Source organism: Ahaetulla prasina, chromosome 7, assembly GCF_028640845.1.
Source record: "Ahaetulla prasina isolate Xishuangbanna chromosome 7, ASM2864084v1, whole genome shotgun sequence".
NCBI lineage: Eukaryota > Metazoa > Chordata > Lepidosauria > Squamata > Colubridae > Ahaetulla > Ahaetulla prasina.
The window spans coordinates 61818588-61842120 of NC_080545.1; the positions used below are offsets into that span (position 1 = coordinate 61818588).

General features: G+C 36.4%; 2 protein-coding genes and 1 non-coding gene across 8 annotated transcripts; 2 read left to right on the top strand and 1 right to left on the bottom strand.

Moving 5' to 3' along the window:
• Positions 1-3949: 3949 nt before the first annotated feature.
• SLC25A3 (solute carrier family 25 member 3) lies at positions 3950-12826 on the top strand. Of its 3 annotated transcripts, none has more exons than XM_058190614.1 (8): positions 3950-4108; positions 4248-4413; positions 6654-6781; positions 10131-10310; positions 10399-10580; positions 11322-11494; positions 12290-12400; positions 12477-12826. In XM_058190614.1, the coding sequence occupies exons 2-8, from the start codon at positions 4260-4262 to the stop codon at positions 12635-12637; spliced, it is 1089 nt and encodes a 362-aa protein (XP_058046597.1). In that variant the 5' UTR covers positions 3950-4108; positions 4248-4259; the 3' UTR covers positions 12638-12826. The 3 variants fall into 3 exon arrangements, with proteins under 3 accessions (XP_058046597.1, XP_058046600.1, XP_058046598.1); XM_058190617.1 differs by having other exon boundaries at positions 6657-6781; XM_058190615.1 differs by lacking the exon at positions 6654-6781 and adding an exon at positions 6926-7050.
• LOC131202731 (small nucleolar RNA SNORA53) lies at positions 10703-10942 on the top strand. Its single transcript, XR_009156212.1, has one exon. It is a non-coding gene; the product is annotated as a small nucleolar RNA SNORA53 (small nucleolar RNA).
• Positions 12827-12846: 20 nt separating the features above from the next.
• Positions 12847-23369, bottom strand: IKBIP (IKBKB interacting protein). 4 transcript variants are annotated; one of them, XM_058190609.1, is made up of 4 exons: positions 23198-23369; positions 22894-23067; positions 19280-19397; positions 12847-14706 (listed from the first exon to the last, which is right to left on the bottom strand). In XM_058190609.1, the coding sequence occupies exons 1-4, from the start codon at positions 23359-23361 to the stop codon at positions 14002-14004; spliced, it is 1161 nt and encodes a 386-aa protein (XP_058046592.1). In that variant the 5' UTR covers positions 23362-23369; the 3' UTR covers positions 12847-14001. The 4 variants fall into 4 exon arrangements, with proteins under 4 accessions (XP_058046592.1, XP_058046594.1, XP_058046593.1 ...); XM_058190610.1 differs by lacking the exon at positions 12847-14706 and adding an exon at positions 16663-18285; XM_058190611.1 differs by lacking the exon at positions 22894-23067.
• Positions 23370-23533: the final 164 nt, after the last annotated feature.

The following is a 23533-nucleotide window of genomic DNA, read 5'->3' on the forward strand; positions in this document are numbered from 1 at the left end:
CAGAATGCACAGATGCTAACTTACTCTCCCACTGAGAAATGGGCTTTTACTTAGTTATTACAATACATATAGGAAGAATATATGTATAATTTGAACCTGAGATCCTGAATATCTATACTGTCAATGGGACTTATTTAGCATAAAATATTTGTTTCAGAATATTTGCAGACTATTTACTATGAAATCAAAACATTGAACTTTTGTATTGTGAAGAAAGTGTGTTAATGACATATACTGTAATTTCAACAGCCATGGAATTAGACTTGATGTAATGTATGTGATGATGATGTAATAAATGGCCAGTAAACAGCCATTTATTTTTTTCAAAAGGTGATAAGGCAATCATTTTCAAGTCTTGCAAAGTAAGAATAAAGATAATTCAGGTATATACATGCTGCCTTTCAGATAATTAAAACATTTTCTTGTTTGGCAGTGCTAATATTTTTCCTTGTAAAGATTTCAAGAGTAAAATAAAGAGAGGCTTACTTTCATACCTTCATGCAAAGTTGGTTGGACTGAATTGTAGGAACATGTATGACTATCACATTTAGGTATCCTTTCATAGAGTTCCATTTTTCCCCATATCATGTAACAACGATTTCAAATTTAGCAAATCTTTCACTCAATAATATTAGCATTATTTAACACAAACTAGCTCTTCAACCTTCTGTAGTTTATTGAAACTGCAATTTATTAAAATAGCTGATACAACATATTCTACTGAAAACCTTAAGAGAAGTTATATAAACCGATGTTAAACCTGGCAATAGAATTATTTATGTAAGCTGCTAAGAAGAGTCACATATATCTGAATATCTGTAGACCTCAAAAGGGAGTAATGCTATCATAAAGATGCAAGTACGTAACTAGAATCCATCTGAACCCCAAAGATGGAAGAGTGGAATTCTCAAACTTTTCCTAGACAACTGTTCACACTTGATCCGGCCTCCTGCTTGCAGATAATGCCTTGAAAATTCCTGTTGCGGTTTAATTTTATATGAATCTTTGTTTTACTAGCTATTTGGCAACTGCAAATATAAAAGCGAAGATAAAGCGTGTTAAGAAGTAAAACAGGCTAGTCTAATTTAAACTGAAAGATAAGAACTATCAAGCAGTTCTTTGCCCAACATAGCAAATGCTACTGCATTCCATTAAGCTGGATGTCATGTAGAACTGTCCAAGATAGGCCTGGTACTGCAGTCTGAGCTACAGACATGGAATTCTGCATGACAATTAGAGTCCACATAATCATTAAGGCTGCAGTGACTGAGATGATCTTTCAATACATTTTCAAAACGTTGGATTCATAAATGCCTGCACGGTAGTTGGAAACATTATGGATATTACCATATTCTATGTTCACATAAATCAATCAAGAGATTTTATCTGCTTTGTATATATTGCCTTAAACATATTTATAAATTTATCTCCAAAGTCCATATATCTTAATTGTTGTAACATAATTTTCACGTTATCAAATGCCTTTTAAGCATCTAAAAACAACAGTGCCAATTGTTTTTCACTATGCGTTTCATAATATTCCAATGTGTCTAATATTGTTCTCATATTGTTATCTGCCTTTTGGGTAGAAAGCCTTTTGGTCAGACTGCATGAACTCCTTCAAAAAATTCTTCAGTCTTTGGCTACTATTGAAGTTAATATTTTATAGTCAGTGTTTAGTAGAGATGTAACACAAAAGACATGTGCAAATGTATTTAAATCTAGGAAATGCATCCAAATAGTTTACAGCAATGTAGTTTATCATTTACTCTACCTGTCTATCTTTCTACCTTCAAAATATAGTTCCTTGAAATCTATACACAACTCCATGCATTGCTTTTGTACTTTACAGTACCTAAACATTTCTAGATTTCACCTAGTCATGAGTTTTTCTGCAATATTTGGAACTCATGTACCCTTTCATTTCAATATTTATTTTGCAATTCAATCATTTCTGTTCAACCAAACCACAACGTATTTCATTTATACAGTTGTTTCATCACTATGCTCAAATCAGCATAAATCAGCATTCATTTATTCTTGACTATTTTACCATGGCATTTGATTTATATTATTATGTGTGGGTAATCTAAAATCACATTCACAGTAAGATGTGAACATTTAGTAATTCAAGGCCTCCCAAAGGACCAGATGTTTAGACTGGATCTGGTATTTTTATCTACCTATCAAGTCCTCCCAAGATCTAAAAAGGTGTTAAAGGTATTGTTGCAGGATATAAGTTATTCCAAGCAAAGCTATCTTTTGCAATTGACTGCTGGGGATTTTTGTGAATGCTGATGGTGTTCAAGTGATTCTCCAGATGTTTTGGGATTGCATACCTATCATGATTCTATCTTTGCTTTCTTTTGCAACAGTCATTCTATTTGTAGATCTTTGTATTTTGTGATTTTCTTCAATTCTTTCTCTTCTATTCTGATATGTCTAGGTACTGACATATTGACTATCCAGACTATTTTGATTATTATATTACATTTATATGCTACCCAATTCCCAGTGACTCGACACACTTGTTACTTTGATTTAACAAAGTAGACAGAAACACTTAGACATTTTTTTCAACATTATAATATACCACATGCTATCTTTATCCTGCAAGCATTTTGCATTTTAATATGTCCCAATTTTTCTTTGTTTTATAAGCAAGGTTCACTGTTTACAAAATTCACTGGCTTGCTCTACAGTTTTTAAAAATTATGTATAACTTGTAATATTCACCCCATTTTCTTTACCAAATATAAGTACCTTGTTCTTTGTTGTATCAATGTTCAGATTATTCAGTCTAATAGTCACTGGAATTTATCTGAGTTTTCAACAAGACATTGCCGGCATATGAAAATATATGTAGCTATGTTCCCAATCAACACACTGTACATTCTGCTATTTTAATGCAAATAATTCACTAAATATTCCATTTATTTTCATCATATATCTTTGCATGAATAATGATTGAGCATATAAAATGATTTTATTGTACAATCCACTTAAAGAATTGTCAGTTTGATGTTCAAAGCAATTTGAAGAAAAAGGTACATTTTGCAAAGATATGAAGAGATCAGTGTTCAAAATTTGAACCCAAAAGATGAGTTCTAGTCACATAAACGAATTTCATTGACTTAAGTTTATCCTATTATCAAGGTACTGTACTTAGAAGGAAAACACACAATTGTATCCATGCCACCATGAGCGCTATGTACACAAACACAAATTGTAAAGTTGGTATGTACATACATAACACAATATACAAAATGTGGGGTGTATGTGTACAGTGTATATGTATGCCTATATTAGTCCTATATGTGAGATAAAGGCTGACACAATGTTCTGGGGTCATAAATGAAAATACTGTATCTGATACTAGAGTTATTGTAGTGACTTTACAGTCTATAACTTTAATTCGCTGTATCCATATTTTTTTAACAGATGTACGGCTCTTTGTAAACGTGCCGTGGTACATCAGTTTGCTCGATCCGACAAATTTTCCAGCTTTTGTGATCCTGAGAGCCGCGGTTACCTGCATTCTCGGTGGTACCGCGGCGCTCAGGGATTTCCCCGACGTAAACTGTGTTGTCCTGGAAATTTTGCATCACTTTCTCTGCTCCGCCTCAATTTTGGTTCCACCTTCTTCGGGCACATCTTCCGGTGCGAAGGAACGGAATTCGACGCCGCTGGAGGAACAGTTTCCCCATCTTCCCCACCCTCCCAATGACTTTGTCCCTGACGGAGGTTATTGGTACTGGCGGAGCGGTAGAGGAAGTGAGTTTGTGACAGGCGTCAGGAGAGGACTGACCAACCCCGAGACACGAGGGCCAACCGACCTTTTGTAAGGCTGGGTCAAATTCTAAATGACGTCGAATGCAACTCAGGGCGGGATGAACCGAAAGCAAAATGGGAGGAGGAATTCTTGAGACAGGGAAATGACGTATATTCCTTGCTTGCCCAATCGCAAGCGCGAGTTGCCGGGCGGTTGCCCCGCCCGTTGCGTCAGAGAGGGACAAAGTCATTGAGGAAGGTTGATTTTCGGCCTTTTAGAAGAGTCGGCCGTCGGGGTGGAGGCCGGGCAGTTACGGGTGTTCCGCCATTTTAGGAGGTAAAGTGCTGAGGGGGCCTTATATTTCTCATGTTTCATCTCACTGTGGCGAGTGAGAGTTTGTCCATAGGTGAGCCAGGGTGAGTGTTCTGCAGGAGATTTGCTGCTAAATACTGTGTATATATTTTTTCATTTGAAGTTTCCTGCCGCCATGTTTTCGACTATCGCGCCGCTTGTGCGGCTTAATCCATTCCACGCTCCTCAGCTCGAGTTGCACCAGAACAGCTGCGGCCCGAGGAAGCGCCTGACTGAATCGGAAGAGGCCTCCTGCACTCGTCGGAGCCTGGCAGCCGCTTCCTCAGAAGGTAAGGCGTGAGTGGGAAGGGCAATTCCTTCCTTGGAAGGGTTTCAGCCTCCTTCGTCCGCCTAATTCTTCAGGTGGCACTGTGTTAGTAGGGGAATCCATGTGCAATCTCCTTGAGGCCAAGTAAGGTCACCGAGCCTTTGATCAATTTGTGAAACCTAATTTAAATCCAGTTGCTTTGCCTTTCTGATGCTGAAGGCCTGGGTGGATCATTTAGGGTCCCGATCCTAGTTTAGAACCATTGATCTGCGACCTTGAGAGTGACCTGTTTTAATTCTTCAGGAAATTATGCGGTTTCATAATTTCAAAGGATGTTACTCAAAAATAATAATAATAAGTGGAACAAAATGATTTGTTTCTACTGTAATTAGTTAGTGTAGGTTTCCTAATGCTAAGAATGTGATTTTGAAGGTCACAATGACATTGATAATAATAATGATAAAAAAATAATATTGAGTTGTCAGGAGGGGTTGAAAAAGTGCTATATTTGTTCATAATATATAAGTTTTATGAGAGCAAATATGTACCCTGTTTCCCTCAAAATAAGACATCCTCGATAATAAGCCTAATCGGGCTTTTGAGCGCATGGCAATAAGGCCAAGCGTTTATTTCAGGGTTCAAACAAATATAAGACAGGGTCTTATTTTCGGGAAAACATTGTATTAAATTATTAAAGCACTACAGTAATATTTTAAAATGCTTATTTTAGCAAATGGCAAGTTTCATTTACACTAAAGATTACAGCATTAGATTATTAAATTTCAAAGGTCACCCATCTTATTCTTAAAGCAAACCTATTGAATCTTTTAGCTACCCTCATGTGACTTTTAAAGACTTGTAGAACTGTTGTCAGATGCATGAGGCATTCGTTTCAGTCGGCATTTATACTTTTTAAAAATATACATGCTGCATAAAAAGTAATGTAAAATAATCTTATTGGTGGCTTGTCATAGTGAATGTTCATAGCAGTGCTAGTTTGAATTCTAACTTGGTTTATAGAACTTTCACAGTCCATACCACCTTCTACAGTGCTCTCTCTTTTGGTTTACATATCCATGAATTATATGCCTCTTGATTGAGAATAAAGATTCATCCTTTGAGATTAAAAAATATTCAGCCTAAAGAGAAACATGTTTTAAGACTGTCCTGTAGATCTATTAGTTGAAGTCAGTTATGTCCCCCCTTGCATTACTCTTTTCTCTGCAGCCCTCCTCCTTATAACATGTTTTAAGAAGCAGGACAAGAAAAACTGCATCTTATTCATTCTACTTTGTATTTTATACTATTTTTTTTATTGTGAAACAAATTTATTTGTATCTTGTTTTTTATTCAAGAATTCACATTATATACATGGTACCTTTTCCCATTTCTCCCCACAATGACTTTGTAGATAGGTTGGTTGGGAGAGAATGAAAGGCCACAAATCATGAGTAAATGTCTGTAGCTGAGAGCGGACTTCAACTTGGATCTCTTCAGCATCAGTGCAGCATCTTTATCACTACAGCAACCTGTTGCTGCTTCTGCATAACATTTCATACATACCTATTATACTATTCCCTTTCAGGATGAGGGAATATTACTTATGGCTACTTATTAATCTGGCTGTTGACCAGATTAATTTTAATCAGATAGTCTACGTCTTGGGTGTCAAAAACTCGCAGCCCAGATGTGTCACATGCTCCCTCCCCCCCCCCCGTTTAGCAAAGGGGAAAGTCGTGATACATCACATGACACCCAATGTGACGCTACGAGTTTGACACCCCTGGGCTACGTTATAGATATTCAGTGGGTCACTATTGCATGTAACTCAGAACTTTCTGAACAATACTATTGAATAAATAATCAGGCTATAGTCAAATAATTGCAGAGATAAGAGTTGTTCACTTGATGCTCCAAGTACCTATGAATATGTATAGGTATATTTAAAAATGAGGGAAAAATGCTAAGATCTTACAACAGAATTAGATCTCAAGATCTGCAAGGCTGTTTTAAATATGAAACAAATACCTCATTTTATGTTTAATCTAATTGGATTTTAATTTAATCTAAGATTAATCTAATTGGATATTGTCCTAATCTTAGTATTTTCTGGTATGGGGAATACAACAGAAAAGTATTGCATTAAAATAAATGGATAATTATTTTTTCATGAATGATAGTTATGGCTGTATTTTAAGTTGTATTCACTTATTGAAATTATTTGATCATTTTCCTTGAAAACTTTTTATTTCTCTTTTTAAGCAGAACAATATAGCTGTGCATATGGCTCTGGCAGATTCTTCATTCTTTGTGGCTTTGGTGGAATTATTAGTTGTGGTACTACACATACAGCATTGGTTCCCTTAGATCTTGTTAAATGCCGAATTCAGGTTGGATTTGCATGTCAGATGAAATGAATTATATAGCATGCTAAAGTGTGAGATCTTACTAATCTAATGAAAATGTATTTCACTGAAGTTTCAGCCTTGCATGTGATTTCCTTAATAGCATGGTGTGTCTTTTCTTTACTACAGAAGAATATAGTTGTGAATATGGATCTCTCAAGTTTTATGCTCTCTGTGGCTTTGGTGGAATATTAAGTTGTGGTCTGACACATACAGCAGTCGTACCTTTGGATTTAGTGAAATGTCGCATTCAGGTTTGTATATTGCCAAATTTTAGAATGTTAACTTTTGGAATAAGATACTGAATTCCATCAGGACACTTCTATTTCTTTTAAGTCTGATAAATGTAATTAAGGCATACTAAAATATAAAATAATATTAATCAATTACATACGTCATTTTAAACATACTGTGCATTAAAAATATTTGTCATAATATTGTGAACTGAATCAAATTTGCAATATGTGATTTTTGAAAAGATGAAATAGTAATATTTCCTATTAGTTCCTGATAGGTCAAAAATAGTTGAAACTTTATCACTTCATTGTGTGGATATATGCTTTCAAGTTAAACACTGCAGCTGTAACTGAAATGCAGTTTAAAGGATAATCATCTTCCTTGTGAAAATAATATTTCTGAGCTGCCCAGAGTTGATTGGAACTGGGAGCATCAAAATTTGAATAAATCTTGCATCCATACTTGCCAATTTTGAGGTAGCAAGAAAGATGAATTCCATAATAATCATACCAATGCTGAAATTAGGATAAATTTTAGTTCATAAAATCATGAATCAATATCAATGATGTGGTTGTATAATATTACATTAAATCAGGGGTGTCAAATATGATTTCATTGAGGGCCGCATCAGTTTGACCTCTGGGTGGGGTGGGTAGCCAGGGGGGCATGGCCAGCTCAACATCATTCATGTTGGGCGCCTTCGTTGGCCCTAGTACTCTGCCAGCAAAACCTCCATTTTCAACTGCGACGGCCTCCTGCAACCCTCTGAGAGCAAAAACGGGGCTTGGGAAGACAACCTGCAGCTCTCGCAAGTTCCATTTTTGACTGACAGCCTCCTGCAACCCTCTACCAGTAAAAATAGCTTAGGAGAGCCACCCGCAGCTCTTAGGAGCTCTGTTTTCGGCTGCAATGTCCTGCAATCCTCTGCCAGTGAAAACTGAGCTCGGAAGGGCCATTTGTGGCCCTCCCGAGCTCTGTTTTCCCCGGCAGAGGCATCATGGGCTGGTTCTTTGCTGTTTCCAGGTCGGCCCCACGGACCTTGCGTTTGACATCCCTGTATTAAATGATAACTACAGCTGCTTAGAAATCTTGCAAGAATTTAATTTCACAGAATTTAATTCAACTGTTATGTTTTTCTAAAGCAGCTAAATATCTTGAGGAATCTTTTTTACTACTTTGTGACCAAACACATATTGCAGAAAATGTAATCCTGCTTATACTGAAGTCAGAAAAGCCAGAAAGTAAGAGGAAAGTGAAATGGAACAAGTCAGTAGAGGGCGGCATGAGGTAGGAAGGTAGGAACAGAGAGACTAAATATCTAAACAATACTATGTTTTATTAATAAAATATTCTAGGATTATTGAACAGTTAACTTTTTATCATATTTAGGTAAATCAAGAATAACTGCTAAGAAATTTTAATTGTTTTATGGCATTTAAAAATTTATGCAGTTTTCCTAAATATCAGGAATGATGTTTTTCTCTTAGCGTCTACTCCATCCATATCTATTTTGCTCTTTTAACACTATTTCTATTAAAAAATACTATATTTTTTCAGTAATACAAGTATATGTATAGTTTTTGAATGAAGATTTTCCTTAAAAGAATAAAAGATTAGATCTGTTTCTAATCAGAGGCTCACCAAATAATCACTATTTCCAGTCATTCCTGGGTCTTAAAATGGAATGGTCAGTTTTCTGTGCTATCTTATGTTGTTCCTACCGATCCAGTCATGTCATGTGATAAATTCCACAGATTGCATTTATTCAGAATGTTGTCAGTTTTTCCCCAAAATACGTTCCTGGTTATTTTATTATCATTCAGTAGAATGTAATATGCAGCTATCAACCAGTTAATAAAATATTTTCATGTATACTTCAATACTCTAGATAATATAGAAATTAACTTTTTAATGCATAAAACATAACTTTACTTTCATGGATGTGTTAGTTCAGTAATACCAAATTACTTTCATTAAGATGTCTTCTAATTTCATACACAGAAATTTCATACACATTTCATTAATTTAATGAAAGAAATTGACTCTCTTTACCATAGCCTTTTGCATTCCAAATTGCAGTCTTCCACCGAACATAGGCTTATAAATATTATCCATCAATACTGGTAATAGTTTTGATTAAGTGAGATTTTCACATAAACTAGTCTAGTCTTTAGGCAGATAATGTTTTTTAGTTAACATAGTTACCCTGACGACATTCATCATTCTCTACTCATACTAAGAATATTGGTCAGTTTTGGCCAGTATATTTTATCTCAAGCAAGCTTACATTATATATAAACGAGGATCTCGAATCTGGAAATTACCTTGCAAACTAACATAGTGTTGTCCACTGTTTGAACAACTAGATGGTATTGCAGCATGGTGATAAAACAATTAGGACACAAGTTAAAATTGCTTATTTAAAATTTATATTTCATATATTTTAGCAGCATCAAAACTTACCTTCTGCTAATATTCTTCACATGGAAACTACTTTCTGTTAATACTTTTCACATAGTTTTTTTCCTTTTTCTCTATTTCAACAGAGCTTTTACTTTCCTAATGACTCTTAAATTTATCTTGCAACTAAACATTGCTGCTTGATTTTCCTCTTCATTCTAGTCTGTTAGCCACTTGAATACAGATTCTAACTGCTCTTTAATGAGGCTTCTATCATTTATGTGGTATGTATATGTACACATTTAAACTATGTAAACGATATCTCTTAATATTGATAATTGAAAGCAACTCTGTCGCTAAACGTGGTTGTAAAGTGTGACAAGTGACTGAACAAAGTTTTGGCAGTCCCAGTTGCTGTCTTTAGGCAAATCTTGCAGTTGTAGCATCCCACAGTCATACGTCAACCATTTGCAACCTCCTGCTAGCTTCTCCATTGACTTTGCTTTTTGAAAGCCAGTAGTAAAGGTCACAGATGGCAATCATGTGACTCAGGGACACTGCAACGACCACAACTAAGTGGATCTGTTGTAAGTACCCCTCATTCAGTATTGTCATAACTTCAGTTGGTAAACAAATGGTCATTCAACAAGCAATTATGTATAATATTGTTTATTTTAACTTTTAAAAACTTGTTTAGGTGGATCCTCAGAAATATAAGAGTATCTTCAATGGATTTTCAGTCACTCTCAAAGAAGATGGTGTTCGTGGTTTGGGAAAGGGATGGGCTCCAACTTTTATTGGCTATTCCATGCAAGGACTTTGCAAATTTGGTTTTTATGAAGTTTTCAAAATCCTGTATGGCAACATATTGGGAGAGGTAAGCTCTTGCACTTTTTAGCTTAACTTCATTTTCTTCTGATATGTTCAGTAGAAGTTTTATGACTTTCTGATTTCCTATGTTTTAGGAAAACTCATATTTGTGGCGTACATCATTGTATTTAGCTGCATCTGCCAGTGCAGAGTTCTTTGCCGATATTGCTCTGGCTCCAATGGAAGCTGCTAAGGTTCGCATTCAGACACAGCCTGGATATGCTAATACATTGAGGCAAGCAGTCCCCAAAATGTATGCAGAAGAAGGTATTTGGGCGTAAGTATTTGAAATTTCCTGCAGAGGTTCATTTTATGTGTGTTATTAAATCTCTTACAGAGGCAAATTAAGGACATGTTCAGATTGTACTGCAACATTTCTTTAAAAAAACAGCATGAGCCGACATGCTTCCTTAGATCCATCTTTGTTTGATATCTCTTTGCTGAGTTCTGCTTATAGATTTTGTCATGAGTAGTTCCAGCTAAGAGGGATCAGCAACTTTACCGTTGCACAGTCAAAGATGCTTGAGTCATTGGCATGTAAGAAGAATATACCTTCATTCTAGTCACTTATATTCTGATAGAAATGGCTGTACTGTATGTCATTTTCTCCTATCAGAATTTGGCTGGAGTGTGGACATTTATAAAAGGCAGCTAAATTGTTTTTTCAATTAAAGCCAGGAAAGGCATCTATATCCATTTTTCTACCTTTCTAAAAATTAATATCATCTAATTTTAATTTTATGGAGCTCCTGAATGGTATTTGACATGCAGCAGACTACTAAAACTAGAATTTTACCACCTTTGGCATGATTTTACTCACTGTACCTAATGTCTTTGAATTGATTGCTGGTTGCTGTCCTTTTTAATTCTGAATGCAAACGTATCCATATCTAAATTTACACCTCTTCTCTTAGGAGTTTAATTGTAAGATAACAGAAGTGAATTGTGGTGTGTTTTTTTGTGTGATTCCCTTTAATAAAAGCTCAAGAAAATTTCCTAATTTCTGATTATTCCGCAGTTTCTACAAAGGAGTTGCTCCACTGTGGATGAGGCAGATTCCATACACAATGATGAAGTTTGCCTGCTTTGAAAGAACTGTGGAAGCTCTTTACAAATATGTTGTTCCCAAACCAAGAAGTGAATGTTCAAAAGGAGAACAGCTCGTTGTTACATTTATAGCAGGCTATATTGGTAAGGAACATTACTCAACTTTTTAAAAAATGGTGGTAGTAGTTGCAATAGACCAGCTTTTTTCAATATGATACAACAGAATGTGCTAATTTTCAGTTTGGCTAATGGCTAATAATTTAGGATGAATATTTGTTGCAGTTACAGGGAAATTTAATCTTAATATAAAGCTTCTATTGCACCACTTACACATATCCATTGAATACAGGGAACTTGTAACAGGCTGTGGCAATATTGTGATTAAGACATTGGAACAAGCTGTTGTCATGTGATCGTTCCTTTCCAGCTTTCCACAAGCAAAGTCAAAGGGGAAGCTGGCAGGGAAGGTTACAAGTTGTTTCTGGAAGCCATTCTCACCCTCCCAAGGAGCCTTACTATGGAATACAAGTGAAAGATCCCAGAAATGTTGTACTCAATAGGGTAAACCTGTCTGCAACCCCCAACCAGTACTCCTTAGCATCTGGCTGCATCCACATCTTTCAATCTGCTCATGCCAGCCCTCCATTGTTCCCCAGTTCCCACCCACCTGTATTCTCCAGTAGTACCTGTGGCTCTCACCAGCCTGTCCAAACATCACAATATTCCTCCTCTTGGCTAATACCTGTGCAGTTGTGTGGTTGTGTGGTGGCAACAGAATCCAGGACTGTTGGGATTGCCATTACTAAGCAATGCAGTCATATGACATTGCACTTTATGACATTATATAGCAGTGGCAATTCTGATCCCAACTGCTGTCATAACCTGAGGGCTACCTGTAATAATGCACTAACAAAAAAATTGAAAATTAATTCTTTTCAGCTGGTATCTTCTGTGCCATTGTCTCACATCCTGCTGATTCTGTGGTATCTGTGTTGAACAAAGAAAAAGGCAGTTCAGCTCTGGCAGTACTGAAGAGGCTGGGATTCACAGGTAAGTATCAAAATAAAAGATTTTTTAAAAGGAAATGAATGTTTTTGGTTACTAACACTGGTGTCTTTCTCATCAGGAGTATGGAAGGGTCTGTTTGCCCGTATCATTATGATTGGTACCTTGACAGCACTACAGTGGTTTATCTATGACTCTGTGAAAGTTTATTTCAAGCTTCCTCGTCCACCTCCACCTGAGATGCCAGATTCCTTGAAGAAAAAGCTTGGTCTTACTGAGTAGATGAATGATGGACTGAATGGCTGATAATGAAACATTGTGAAACTTCTCATGGCAGTATAGGACAATGAAACATGCTTGGCTCGTGCTGTCATTGGTGGTCAAAATAAAGAATAACTAGAAAGACTTTGTTTCATAGTTTTAAGTCTGACAGGAGAAAATAGTGTCATCCTAATAAAGAGAAACAACATATTTATGAAAACAGTCTTTTATTTACTAAGTTCTACCTTTAACGTTTCTAAATCTGAAAGGAAAGGAAAAGTGCACATATTTTAATTTTACATTTTTATGTAATAATTTGTTCTAATATGAATTAAATGGTTTTCGAACCTGATCTAAATGGGTAATCATAATCATGTATACTATCAATGGTGCAATGGAACAAAATATTTTAACCAGAGAAACTGCTAAGGAAAAAGACTACATTAGGCCGGGAAATATCCTATACCATTAAGGCTGTCACAAGCAAATTAATAGAGTAAGAATAAAAATTGCAAATGTATGTTATAAATACATCTGCTTCCAGGTTAGACCTACCTCAAGCAATCAGTTTGAATCCTATGTAGCTATACACAGTCATCTACTAGTAAAATATTTGAAATTAGAATATTTAAAATTGATTCTGAAGTTCAGAATTAAAGAAAAGTTACTAAGTTTTCAGAAGTAAATAGATGAATTTTGGAAACCATAAATAATAATACATTTCTTAAGTCAGTACCCAACTTTCTGGCTTGGTGGCCAGGGCAGAAAGGGATGGTTCTGTGTGAGTTGCAGGCATGTATACTACTTGCATAAATGGAGCATTGCACGCAAGCACAAATACCCCCTGCTTGGGCAAATGAAGCTGCGCTCGCATGGCCCGGTTCCAAATGGGCTGAGGCTTAGTAGTAGTCTACAACATTCTTTGTTGAGGTTGGTTAAAAAGCATCTTACCATATCATAAATTATGCCCATCTCATGTTAATAAATTACAGGAGGCACAGAAGAAAAATTTAATATGAAAATGTTTTAAAATGATTTTGTCTTAACTACTAAAACCTGAATCGTGTCAGAAATTCTCCAATATTGGTTTGTTATTTTTTTTTTACAATGCTGGGAATGTTTTGCAGAAACATGCAAACCTAAATTTTATCAAGATTTTCACCAGTGTGAAAAGGATCATTGCATTTTCACTAATAATTTAAAACTTGTAATTTCACTTGAAGAATGTAATTTATTCATCAAAACAAAATTGCCTGTTTGAAAATTCAATTTGCTATATGCAGATTTTTTTAAATTTTATGATTTAACATGCAACTTTTAGAACAAGGTACTCTGATTTGTTAGAATGAAAATGTTCTTAGATGTGTTCCTATTTGAAATAGTTGTCACTCAATTTGAGTCTGAACTGAAGTTAAATTAGATAGCTTTTTATTCAGGAGAGCAAGTTCCTTTTGGCTTTCCAATAGATCCCCAAGTAGTCTTCCTATTCGCAATGTTAATTCATCTAACACGAGTAGCAAATGTGCCAAATCATTCTTTAAATTGTGGACTTTAGGTTTTAACTCATTTGCAAAGGCTACTGTTGTCCGAACTTTAGCTCTATCACTTTCCAATTCTAAAAGTTTATTGAATTGCTTGGTAGAGTCGGCTTTCAACTCAAGTGATTTTGCCTTAATGTGCTTTACTTCTCTGGTATTTTCAGATGCAATATTTTGTAGCTTTGTAGTCCTGTCAATGCTACTAGTGAGAAGATCCCCTATATTCTGTATTATGGCCTTTTCAACTTTATTTACTTTGTCTTCTAGAATTTCTAGATTCTTTATTAATAAGGATATATCTGTTTGAAGACCTGAAATGCGTCTAATGTCAGTCTTCACATCTGCAATTTTTACAGAGATGCCCTTAGTTTTTTCCTCATGTTTAGCAACTGCATCAGAAAGAGATGTTAAATTTTGCTGGAGCTCCTCCTCTTCTTGAATTAACCGACTGGATCTTATCTGCATGATGCTAATCTCCTTTTGCAGATGCTTCATCTGAGGAATTACATTAAGATCTTCCAGTTGTTTTGTCAAACTTGGTACCATCTCACACTAAAAAGTAAAAAGTCTGATAATATTATATTGAAATTTAAAATGTTCAGATTCTCTGCAATGAAAGGTAATTTAAAATTTTCCAGTTTTATCAGAAAGCTGTCGTAAAGGAAAAGGAGAATATTCTTAGCTATTTTCCTTAGTTTATTAAATAAAGGATAAGGTTTGTGAGCCTTTTATGCTGACATTATAGAACTTGGATATAGTGGTTTCTGTTTAAGTTACGAGAAGCCCCCATTGGCCGTTGTTAAACATTCTTCATGTGATTTCCAGCAAATATCACTGTGCCATAGACCAGCATAAAAGCAATAATATTGGCATCTTTTTTCAACTTTACTGGATTGAGAGTGAGATAAGTGTTTAATTTTAAAAAAGCATAAAATTAAAATACACATATAAAAAGCTTAATAATAATATACTTAGCATTTCTTCCAGCTATTTTTTCCCACTGTTAACCCTGTGATTTATTTTGGGGTAAGAAAATGATTGGACCAAGGTCAAGCTGTGAACTACCATGCTACCTCAATCTTGGTTTTCCTAGTCTCTATCATAATTCCTTATCTATTACATCAGACTGGTTACTTACACAGCTGTCTCATCTGTATCATAGAATCAAACTTGACTTATAATACATAAATACTTCCATGTACAGGTAGTCCTTGCTGGAAGTCCACCCATTCAGCAACCATTTGGAATTATGGCATTGAACAAAATGACATACAACATTACTGAAGTTCTGATTATTGCATTGCACCTACAGTCACATGAACAAAATTCAGGCCCGTTGGCATTTAGAACTGCATTTTAAGCACACATTGCCAGCTGCCGCCACCACCATCTCTGCCCACATGTACCCACTACACAGTACAGTATCACTGTACTAGCTGGGATCTTTTTCATGCCACCCTCTTTCACAGCAGTGCTGTTGGGGCTCCTCTTACACCTTGCCCAGCGTCTCTGCACCTGCTCTGGGCGTCAGTTCACATAACCAGGCCTTATTTTGCAAAAAACCAAAAATCCAGGTAGAAGGATCCTCCTTTCACATCTCTGCTTATTTTGAGAGACTTGTGAAAGGACCCTTCTAGATGGGTACTTTTCTGAAAAAAGGCCCTGGTTGGTGCACAAATGGAGATACTGAATAAGGCACGGATGGCAGCCCTGATAGGGAGCAAAGAAGCCCTGGTGGCACTGGTGCAGCAGTGTGAAAAAGGGCCCAGATGGTACAGTGATGGCACACAGATTGGCAGGCAGCAGTGGGTGGCAGGAGCAGCCAGTAACTAGGCTGACAGCCAAAAGGGGAAAAGATTAGGGGAGATAAGCAGGTATGGGAAATTCAAGACGAGGTAGTCTCTTATGTTATCTAGGCTTAGGACTGAGAGGGACCAAGCTTGGAATGTCTTGGCTAACGACTGATAGCAGTTAACAAGCAACAGGGCCTACCGGGATTGCTGTTGCTAAGTAGTATGGTCATGTGATGTCACACTTTATCACTGCAGCATTTCAAAACAAATTCTGGTCCCCATTGCCATCGTAACTTGAGGACTACCTACACTTTTCTTTGGCAACATACAAAAGAGGTTTGTAATCTGCCTTGTAGGATTCCCCCTCCTCTTTTCCTAGTCTTTTCCCTCCCATCAAAATAAGTGTCATCCTCAACTTTTTCAACATGTCAGAGTTGTCAACTGATATTATAATAAGCTATTAAATTCAAGCATGTTAGGAAATGGTAAAATTTCAAATACTTTATTGATCCTATCAAATCATTTTGCATTCTTTCACCAAATTAGACTTAAGAAAATGGGAATCATCCTGGTCCTCATGTGTAATTTGTACATAGCACAAGAAGCCACCATCTGGATGAGCTTATGAAACACCAACAACCTGCACACAACAGATGACAATATTCTGCTGGCTGAAAATATGGATGATCTGCAAATAATCTGATTCTTTCTAATAATAAAAAGAACAGTGAAAAAATGACTAATTTATAAAGAAATCAAAATAAGTCAGAATGTCAGAATGTGACTGTGAAAACACTGAGGTAATAGATAGTTTCTGCCTTTTATATCACCAATAAATAAACCAGAATTTTTATTTATACATATACAAACACACTATATTGTAGTACTTAATAAGGCAGTAATGAAGGCCTAGGAAAGATACTCAAATGCCAGGATGTATCATGCAGGCAATTTTCCCCCTGCTCTAGGGAAACAAAAGCTGGATTTGAAGTAGTGTAGAATCAGTACTGATACTTTTGAATTTTGATGTCAGATTAGACTCTTGAGAATACCATGGATAGTGAGGAAAACAAATGGATCATACACCAAATCTCTACGAGAGCTCTCACAAGGCACAAATATCAATACTAAAATTATCCACTGTTAGATATTTTATGCAAAGATTATATCTTTGCAAAGATATATGCAGAGATCTATATCTCTTAAAAATCTATAATGCTGAGATAGGTGGAAGGGCAACCTGCAGCAAGAGCTTGACTACAATGGCAATTGAAAGTCCTGAAGAATCAAGTTCATGACAAATCATCCTGAAGATCTTTGTGATCGAAACTGACTCAATAACATATAACCAAAATAATGAGCCTAATAATCATCAAATTATTTGCAACATGTCTATAAATAAATATATCAGATGTTTTCGGTATGAATTTTAACAATTTTAACGAAGCTTCTAATATTTATTTTCTTTGTATACATGTGTCTCCAAAAAAAAAATGATAAAAGAAACATTAAGATTATACAGCTGCCAATATCAATACTGTTCAAACTCTGATGGCTTGTTCTGCTACTTTTGCAAAATCTTTAAGCTTTGCTTGTAACATTAATGCTTGATTCTGTGGTATTAAGATGCTTCTTCATTTTTTATTCAGCTAGCTTCAGATTGCATGTCTTCAAGAGTGTTCTGCATGTTCATTATTTCAGTAGTAGCTTTTTTTATTTCATTTTCTACACTGATTACCTTTGTGATCATGTCTTCTTTTTTTATCTTTGCAGCATCAAGCTCACTTGATAGTCTAAGAATGGAATAAATAGCATTTTCGATTACTGGTAAATAGGTCTTGCATTCCTGCAGTTTGTGTTCAGAAAATACAAGTTTCTGGTACAGATCATTACTTCTGACCAAAAGACTGTTGTGCTCTTCTTTTAATAATTCAGCTGTGTTTTTATCCAACTGCAGTTGCTGTTCAATCCTTAGCAGTTCAGTTTCCTCTTGCTCATTTAATGTTTTAAGATTCATTATTGTACTGTCTTCTAGATCTTTCAGTCTTTCAGAAAGTTTTTTCAGTCCCTGATCCATTGTATTGATCTGGGAAATTATTTCACTATGTAAAATCTTGGTATCCAATCTTAAATTGCTGGTATTTGTATCCATCTCAGACGTGCTCGTCTTCCAGGAGTCTACCACCTTTTGAAAGGTTTTGCTAAGAGTCTGAAACTTTTTAGAACATGCCCATTGACTATTCTCTATGAAGTTATGAAGATTAGACATTTCTTGCTCAAAATTGGTTATCATGGAAACATATGAAGCAACCTCCTGCAGGACACTTGAAGATGCAAACTGCATTTTTAACACAAAACAATGTCCATCTTCACTTATTGTTTGCAAGGTAAATACAGTGTATTTAAATTTTATTTGACTATGAACTTTTGAATGGCATGCCAAAAGCAAACTGCAAAAGGACAGAGGAGAATCAAAATAATTTAAAACATGGAAACAAGACAAATACGAAGCAAAAATCATTACTAATTTAAAAGAAATAATGAAAGAATAAACAAGTTAGTGTTAAGTACAGAAAGGCAGATAGAGTAATAGAACAAATAGGGCTACAAAGACTTAATAGCATGAAGAAAGAAAAATAAAAGATATTGTTTTTATTTTATAATATTTGATTATGGCAAATACTCCCTGAAACAAACATTACTTCAAAAGACAAAACTAATGAGCAGAACTCAGCTGCGTTTGGAAGCATTCATGGTTCTAATCAGTTGACTTATTATTTTCTAAAAAATATTCTTAAAACCATACTGAAAATTCCAGATACTAGATCATTCTAAACATGCCGTTAAATCAGATTTAAATTATTGCGTAGTAAACTGTTCACAGTGCTCTTGGTGGGAAAAATTGGAAGAGTGAGTGCTATGTACAGTGACTTTAATGAAAGGCAAGTTAAATATAAATTAAATATATTTAATAAATATATTACCGATTCAAATTGACACTATCTAAATTCAGTGGAAGTTATTTCTAAATTAGAATAGAATTGCAGGTAAATCAATTTTTATGTACACTTACTTTGATCCACTAAATCCAATGGCATTTACTTCCAAGTAGGTATACATAGTATTACAGTCTTTGGTATATTTCACTATTTAGATTTCAAGCAAATGACTGATTTGAATTTTAAACTTAATTTTCAACCTAGATGTGAATAGTTAATGGTTTGACAGATTTTTCTTAAGACTGTAAATATCTGATGCAAAGTTTCTTGTAGATTTCATATAGTAAGAAATACCAAGTTTTACAGTAATATCTATGGTATTTGAATTATTACCTTTTCAGAGATTGTGCTAATTTTATTTTCCATATCTTGAAATTTTATAGCTTCCTCCTTTAATATGTGATATTTCTTTTCTACAGCAGCCAGCTGAACAGACTGTTGAAAAAGAAACCTGCGAAATGTAGAAAAATCAAATGTTTAGCAACAAAACATTTAAAAATTAACTGTTGCTTCCCCAATTTTAGGATAAATTGCAGTAACAATTTAACACATCTGCACAAAAGGCTATATAAGGAATTGTTTATACCCTAATATCCAACAAAAATAATTCATAATTCAATGGAATTATGATGGTTTTACACAAATCAGAAATGCTTCTGCTGATTATAAACAATAATTTGCTAATTGCTACAGATACATGCATTAATCTACAAGAGGAGGTTTTCAGAGATGCCTAGAGAAAGAGAATTGTAGGAAAGTGTACTAATTCAGTCATTATTAAGTACAAATGTTTTTATTAACACCTGCTTCTGCTGTTCAATTAACATTTAAATCTTATTTTCAAGAAGAGTGATCAGCTATGAAATTTGACATAAATAACTGACTTCTATGTCAGTTTATCTGGTTATTTAACTCTTTGGCCAGCCTACCTCTATACATATATCACTAAATTTTTACTTCCAAGCAATTAAAGAAAGGAGGCCATTTCATCTTGATTTCATAATTGAATTATAAATGTAACATTTAACATAAGTACAAATTGAAGATCAATATGTTATGAAAAGGTTATTTAAATCTAAATTATTATTTTTTTGTTGATAATAGAAAGGTACGAAATAGAGTTGACATTCCTGGGTGTATTTGTAACATGAAAAACTATATGGCATTACTAGAAAATTGATCAAAAATGTAAGACTGCAGTTCGGTGTCTCTAATTGTAAGATCATGAGCTGGGGGAAAAGAACTATCCGCAGAATACAGTATTGGGGGTACAGTGTTAGGCAGAACAACGAAAGAAAAGGATTTAGGTATGCTCATAGCAGATGACTGCAAAATGAGCAAACAGTGTGGCCAGGCAGCTGTGAAAGCAAACAAAATTCTGGGATACATCACTAGTGGGATCACTAGCAGGAAAAGGAGGTCTTTCCCCCACCATACGGGGCTTTATCAGTCCCCATTTGGAATACTGTTTCAAGTTCTGAAGACCTCACCAAAAAAGATATGGACTGAGCGAGTCCAGAGATTGGCAGCAAAAATGGTGCAAGGTCTGAGGGACAAAATTAATTTAGTCACACAGTATATATGAGTATAAGCATGAAATAACTATACAATAGATAAGTATATAATATATAATATAAGTATGTAATAACTAAATTAATTGAATATAAAGAAAGGAAACAATAGGACAGGAACAGTAGGCACTCTTGTGCTCTTATGCACGCCCCTTACAGACCTCTTAGGAATGGGGTGAGGTCAATAGTAGACAGTTTTTGGTTAAACTTTTGGGGATTTTGAGTAGATACCACAGAGTCAGGTAGTGTATTCCAGGCATTAACAACTCTGTTACTGAAGTCATATTTTCTGCAATCAAGATTGGAGCGGTTAACATTAAGCTTAAATCTAGTGTGTGTGTGTGTGTGTGTGTGTGTGTGTGTGTGTGTGTGTGTGTGTGTGTGTGTATACATATATATATAGGTCTTTGGTTATTCGGGTTTTCTCCCGCGTAAAATTGGAAGTGTCTTGGCGACGTTTCGACAAAGTCTCATTCGTCATCTTCAGGCTTCAGCTTCGTGCTTCTGGGAGCAATGTGTGATTGCAACTGTTTCTTCCTTTTTAACTGCTAGTGGGGGTTTGAACTGATTGGGTGGGAGCTTGGCTGTGCTCTGATTGGATGGGGTTTTTTTGCGCTCTGATTGGCTGGGGGTGTGTCCTGTTTGGGTGGGGGCTTGGTTGTGCTCAGATTAGTCTGAGTTGCAGGGGATTTGAGCTGGTGAGCTGCACTGCTGCTGTTTGGCTTCATGGTCGTGGTCGTGCTACATCTTCGTAGTGGGTGTCAGTCTGCTGCATGTATGGATTGGAGGGGTTTGAAATGGCTAATGTTGCAGCTGCGGTCTGGCTTCTGGTCCTTGGTCGTGCTTCCTGATCAGTGTGGGTTTGGGTCTGCTTTCTGGGTGGATGTGTGGTGGTGACATCCTGTGTGGACCTCGTGAGTGTGGGTCTGGTGTCATTCCTCGTGTTAAGGACTCGTTTGTCAATAAGGGCGAGTTTCCAAATGGCTGGTAGGCGGGAGGTATCATCTCGTTTGTTCATGCTGTGTGGGTGTTTTTCTATCTTGATGGCTTCTCTGATGATTCTCTTGTTAAAGTGTTCAGTTTTGGCGATAGTTCTGGTCTTTCTTTTGCCGATAGTTCTGGTCGCTAAAACTGAACACTTTAACAACAGAATAATCAGAGAAGCCATCGAGATAGAAAAACGCCTAGTGCTGCCGTGTAACGGGGTGAGCTCACGTTACTTGTCCCAGCTTCTGCCAACCTAGCAGTTCGAAAGCACATAAAAAAATGCAAGTAGAAAAAATAGGGACCACCTTTGTTGGGAAGGTAACAGCGTTCCGTGTCCTTTGGCATTGAGTCATGCCAGCCACATGACCACGGAGACGTCTTCGGACAGCGCTGGCTCTTCGGCTTTGAAACAGAGATAAGCACTGCCCCCTAGAGTCGGCAATGACTAGCACATATTGTGAGGGGAACCTTTACCTTATATATATATAAAACCCGAATAACCAAAGACTTATATATATATATCACAATATATATATATTGAGTATATAAATATATCAGAAGAGATTGGACAAACTAAAATACAGTATGTACAGCTTGGAGGACAGAAGGAAGGGGGAGCATGATTGAAACTTTTAAATATATTAAGAGTGAATAAGGTTCTTAGAGTCAGTATTTTCAACATTAAGCAAAAATAAAAAATATAGGGGGCATAACCACAATTTGACAGGAGGGAAGTTCAGAAGTAATGTTAGAAAGTTACTTTACAGCAAGAGTAGTGGAAGTTTGGAACCAACTTCCAGCAGACAGAGGTAGTGGTTCCAATCATCAGTAACTGAGTTTAAACCAATAGTGAAATCCAAATTTTTTTACTATCGGTTCTGTGGGCATCACTTGGTAGGCGTGGTGTGGCTTGGTGGACATGGCAGGGGAAGGATACTGCAAAATCTCGATTCCCACCCCACTCCAGGGGTAGGATACTGCAAAATCCCCATTCCCTCTCCACTCCTGCGGCCAGCCAGAGATGATATTTGCCGGTTCTCCGAACTACTCAAAATTTCCGCTACCGGTTTTCCAGAACCTGCTGGATTTTACCCCTGGTTTAAACACTCTTGGGATAAACACGTCCATTATATGACAAAAATTAAAAAAATAAAAATAATAAAGAGAACACAAAATCTCAAAGGGCAGACTCAGTAGAGCTCTAGGCATTTTTCTGCCATCAGTTTTCCGTTTCAAAAAACTGACCACCCAGCCAAAATCAAGAAATAACACTTCTGTTATCTTTTCCCATTGACTCATTATGTGCCATCAAGAGTTGATTCTTAGCGATCATGCGAACAGTATTTCACCAGAATTGTACAGTATCAGATTTTCTTTAATTTTGCTTACCATGATAGCCCTAAACTGGCAACAAGAGCTAACAAACTTGAAGCTTTTTGCAGATCCATCCTCATGGATTTAGTACTCTTGACTACTTTTTTCTTTTGTTCATCTTCGTTTGGCTTGGAAATGTTTCCTTTCCTCCGCTTGACTTCAGACATGTCTTGATGCAGGATTAATGCACTGAATTAAAGAAGTGTGTTAATCTCCTAATAGTTTTTCCTCCCAAGGAAGCTCCCTACATTCCCCACACCGTGAACTTTTATCTAAAAATAAATCTCATTTAGTTAAACACACACACACACTTTAGTACCTCCACAATGTGAAAACACTTGAAACGGTAACCCTCCCAACCGTACTCCAGCCCAGCGGCCAACTCGAAGTTTTATGGGAAGATTCTTCGCCACCGCCGCTCCGAGATGGACCGCCACGTCCAAGCGCATGCTCGGCGATGCGCGCCCCCACCCCTTCCGCCATCGCTTCTGTTCTCGGGGACCTTGCTAGTCAATGTAGGCGGGGAGCGAGGGGAGGGGGGGAGTGGCGAGATGAACGCGGCGCGAGCGGCCGGGAAGCGCGCGCTCGCAAGTCTGTCATAGCGGTCGCTGCCTTTTCCAAGCGCGAGCTGAGCCAAGGCGGTGAGGTAGTGGCT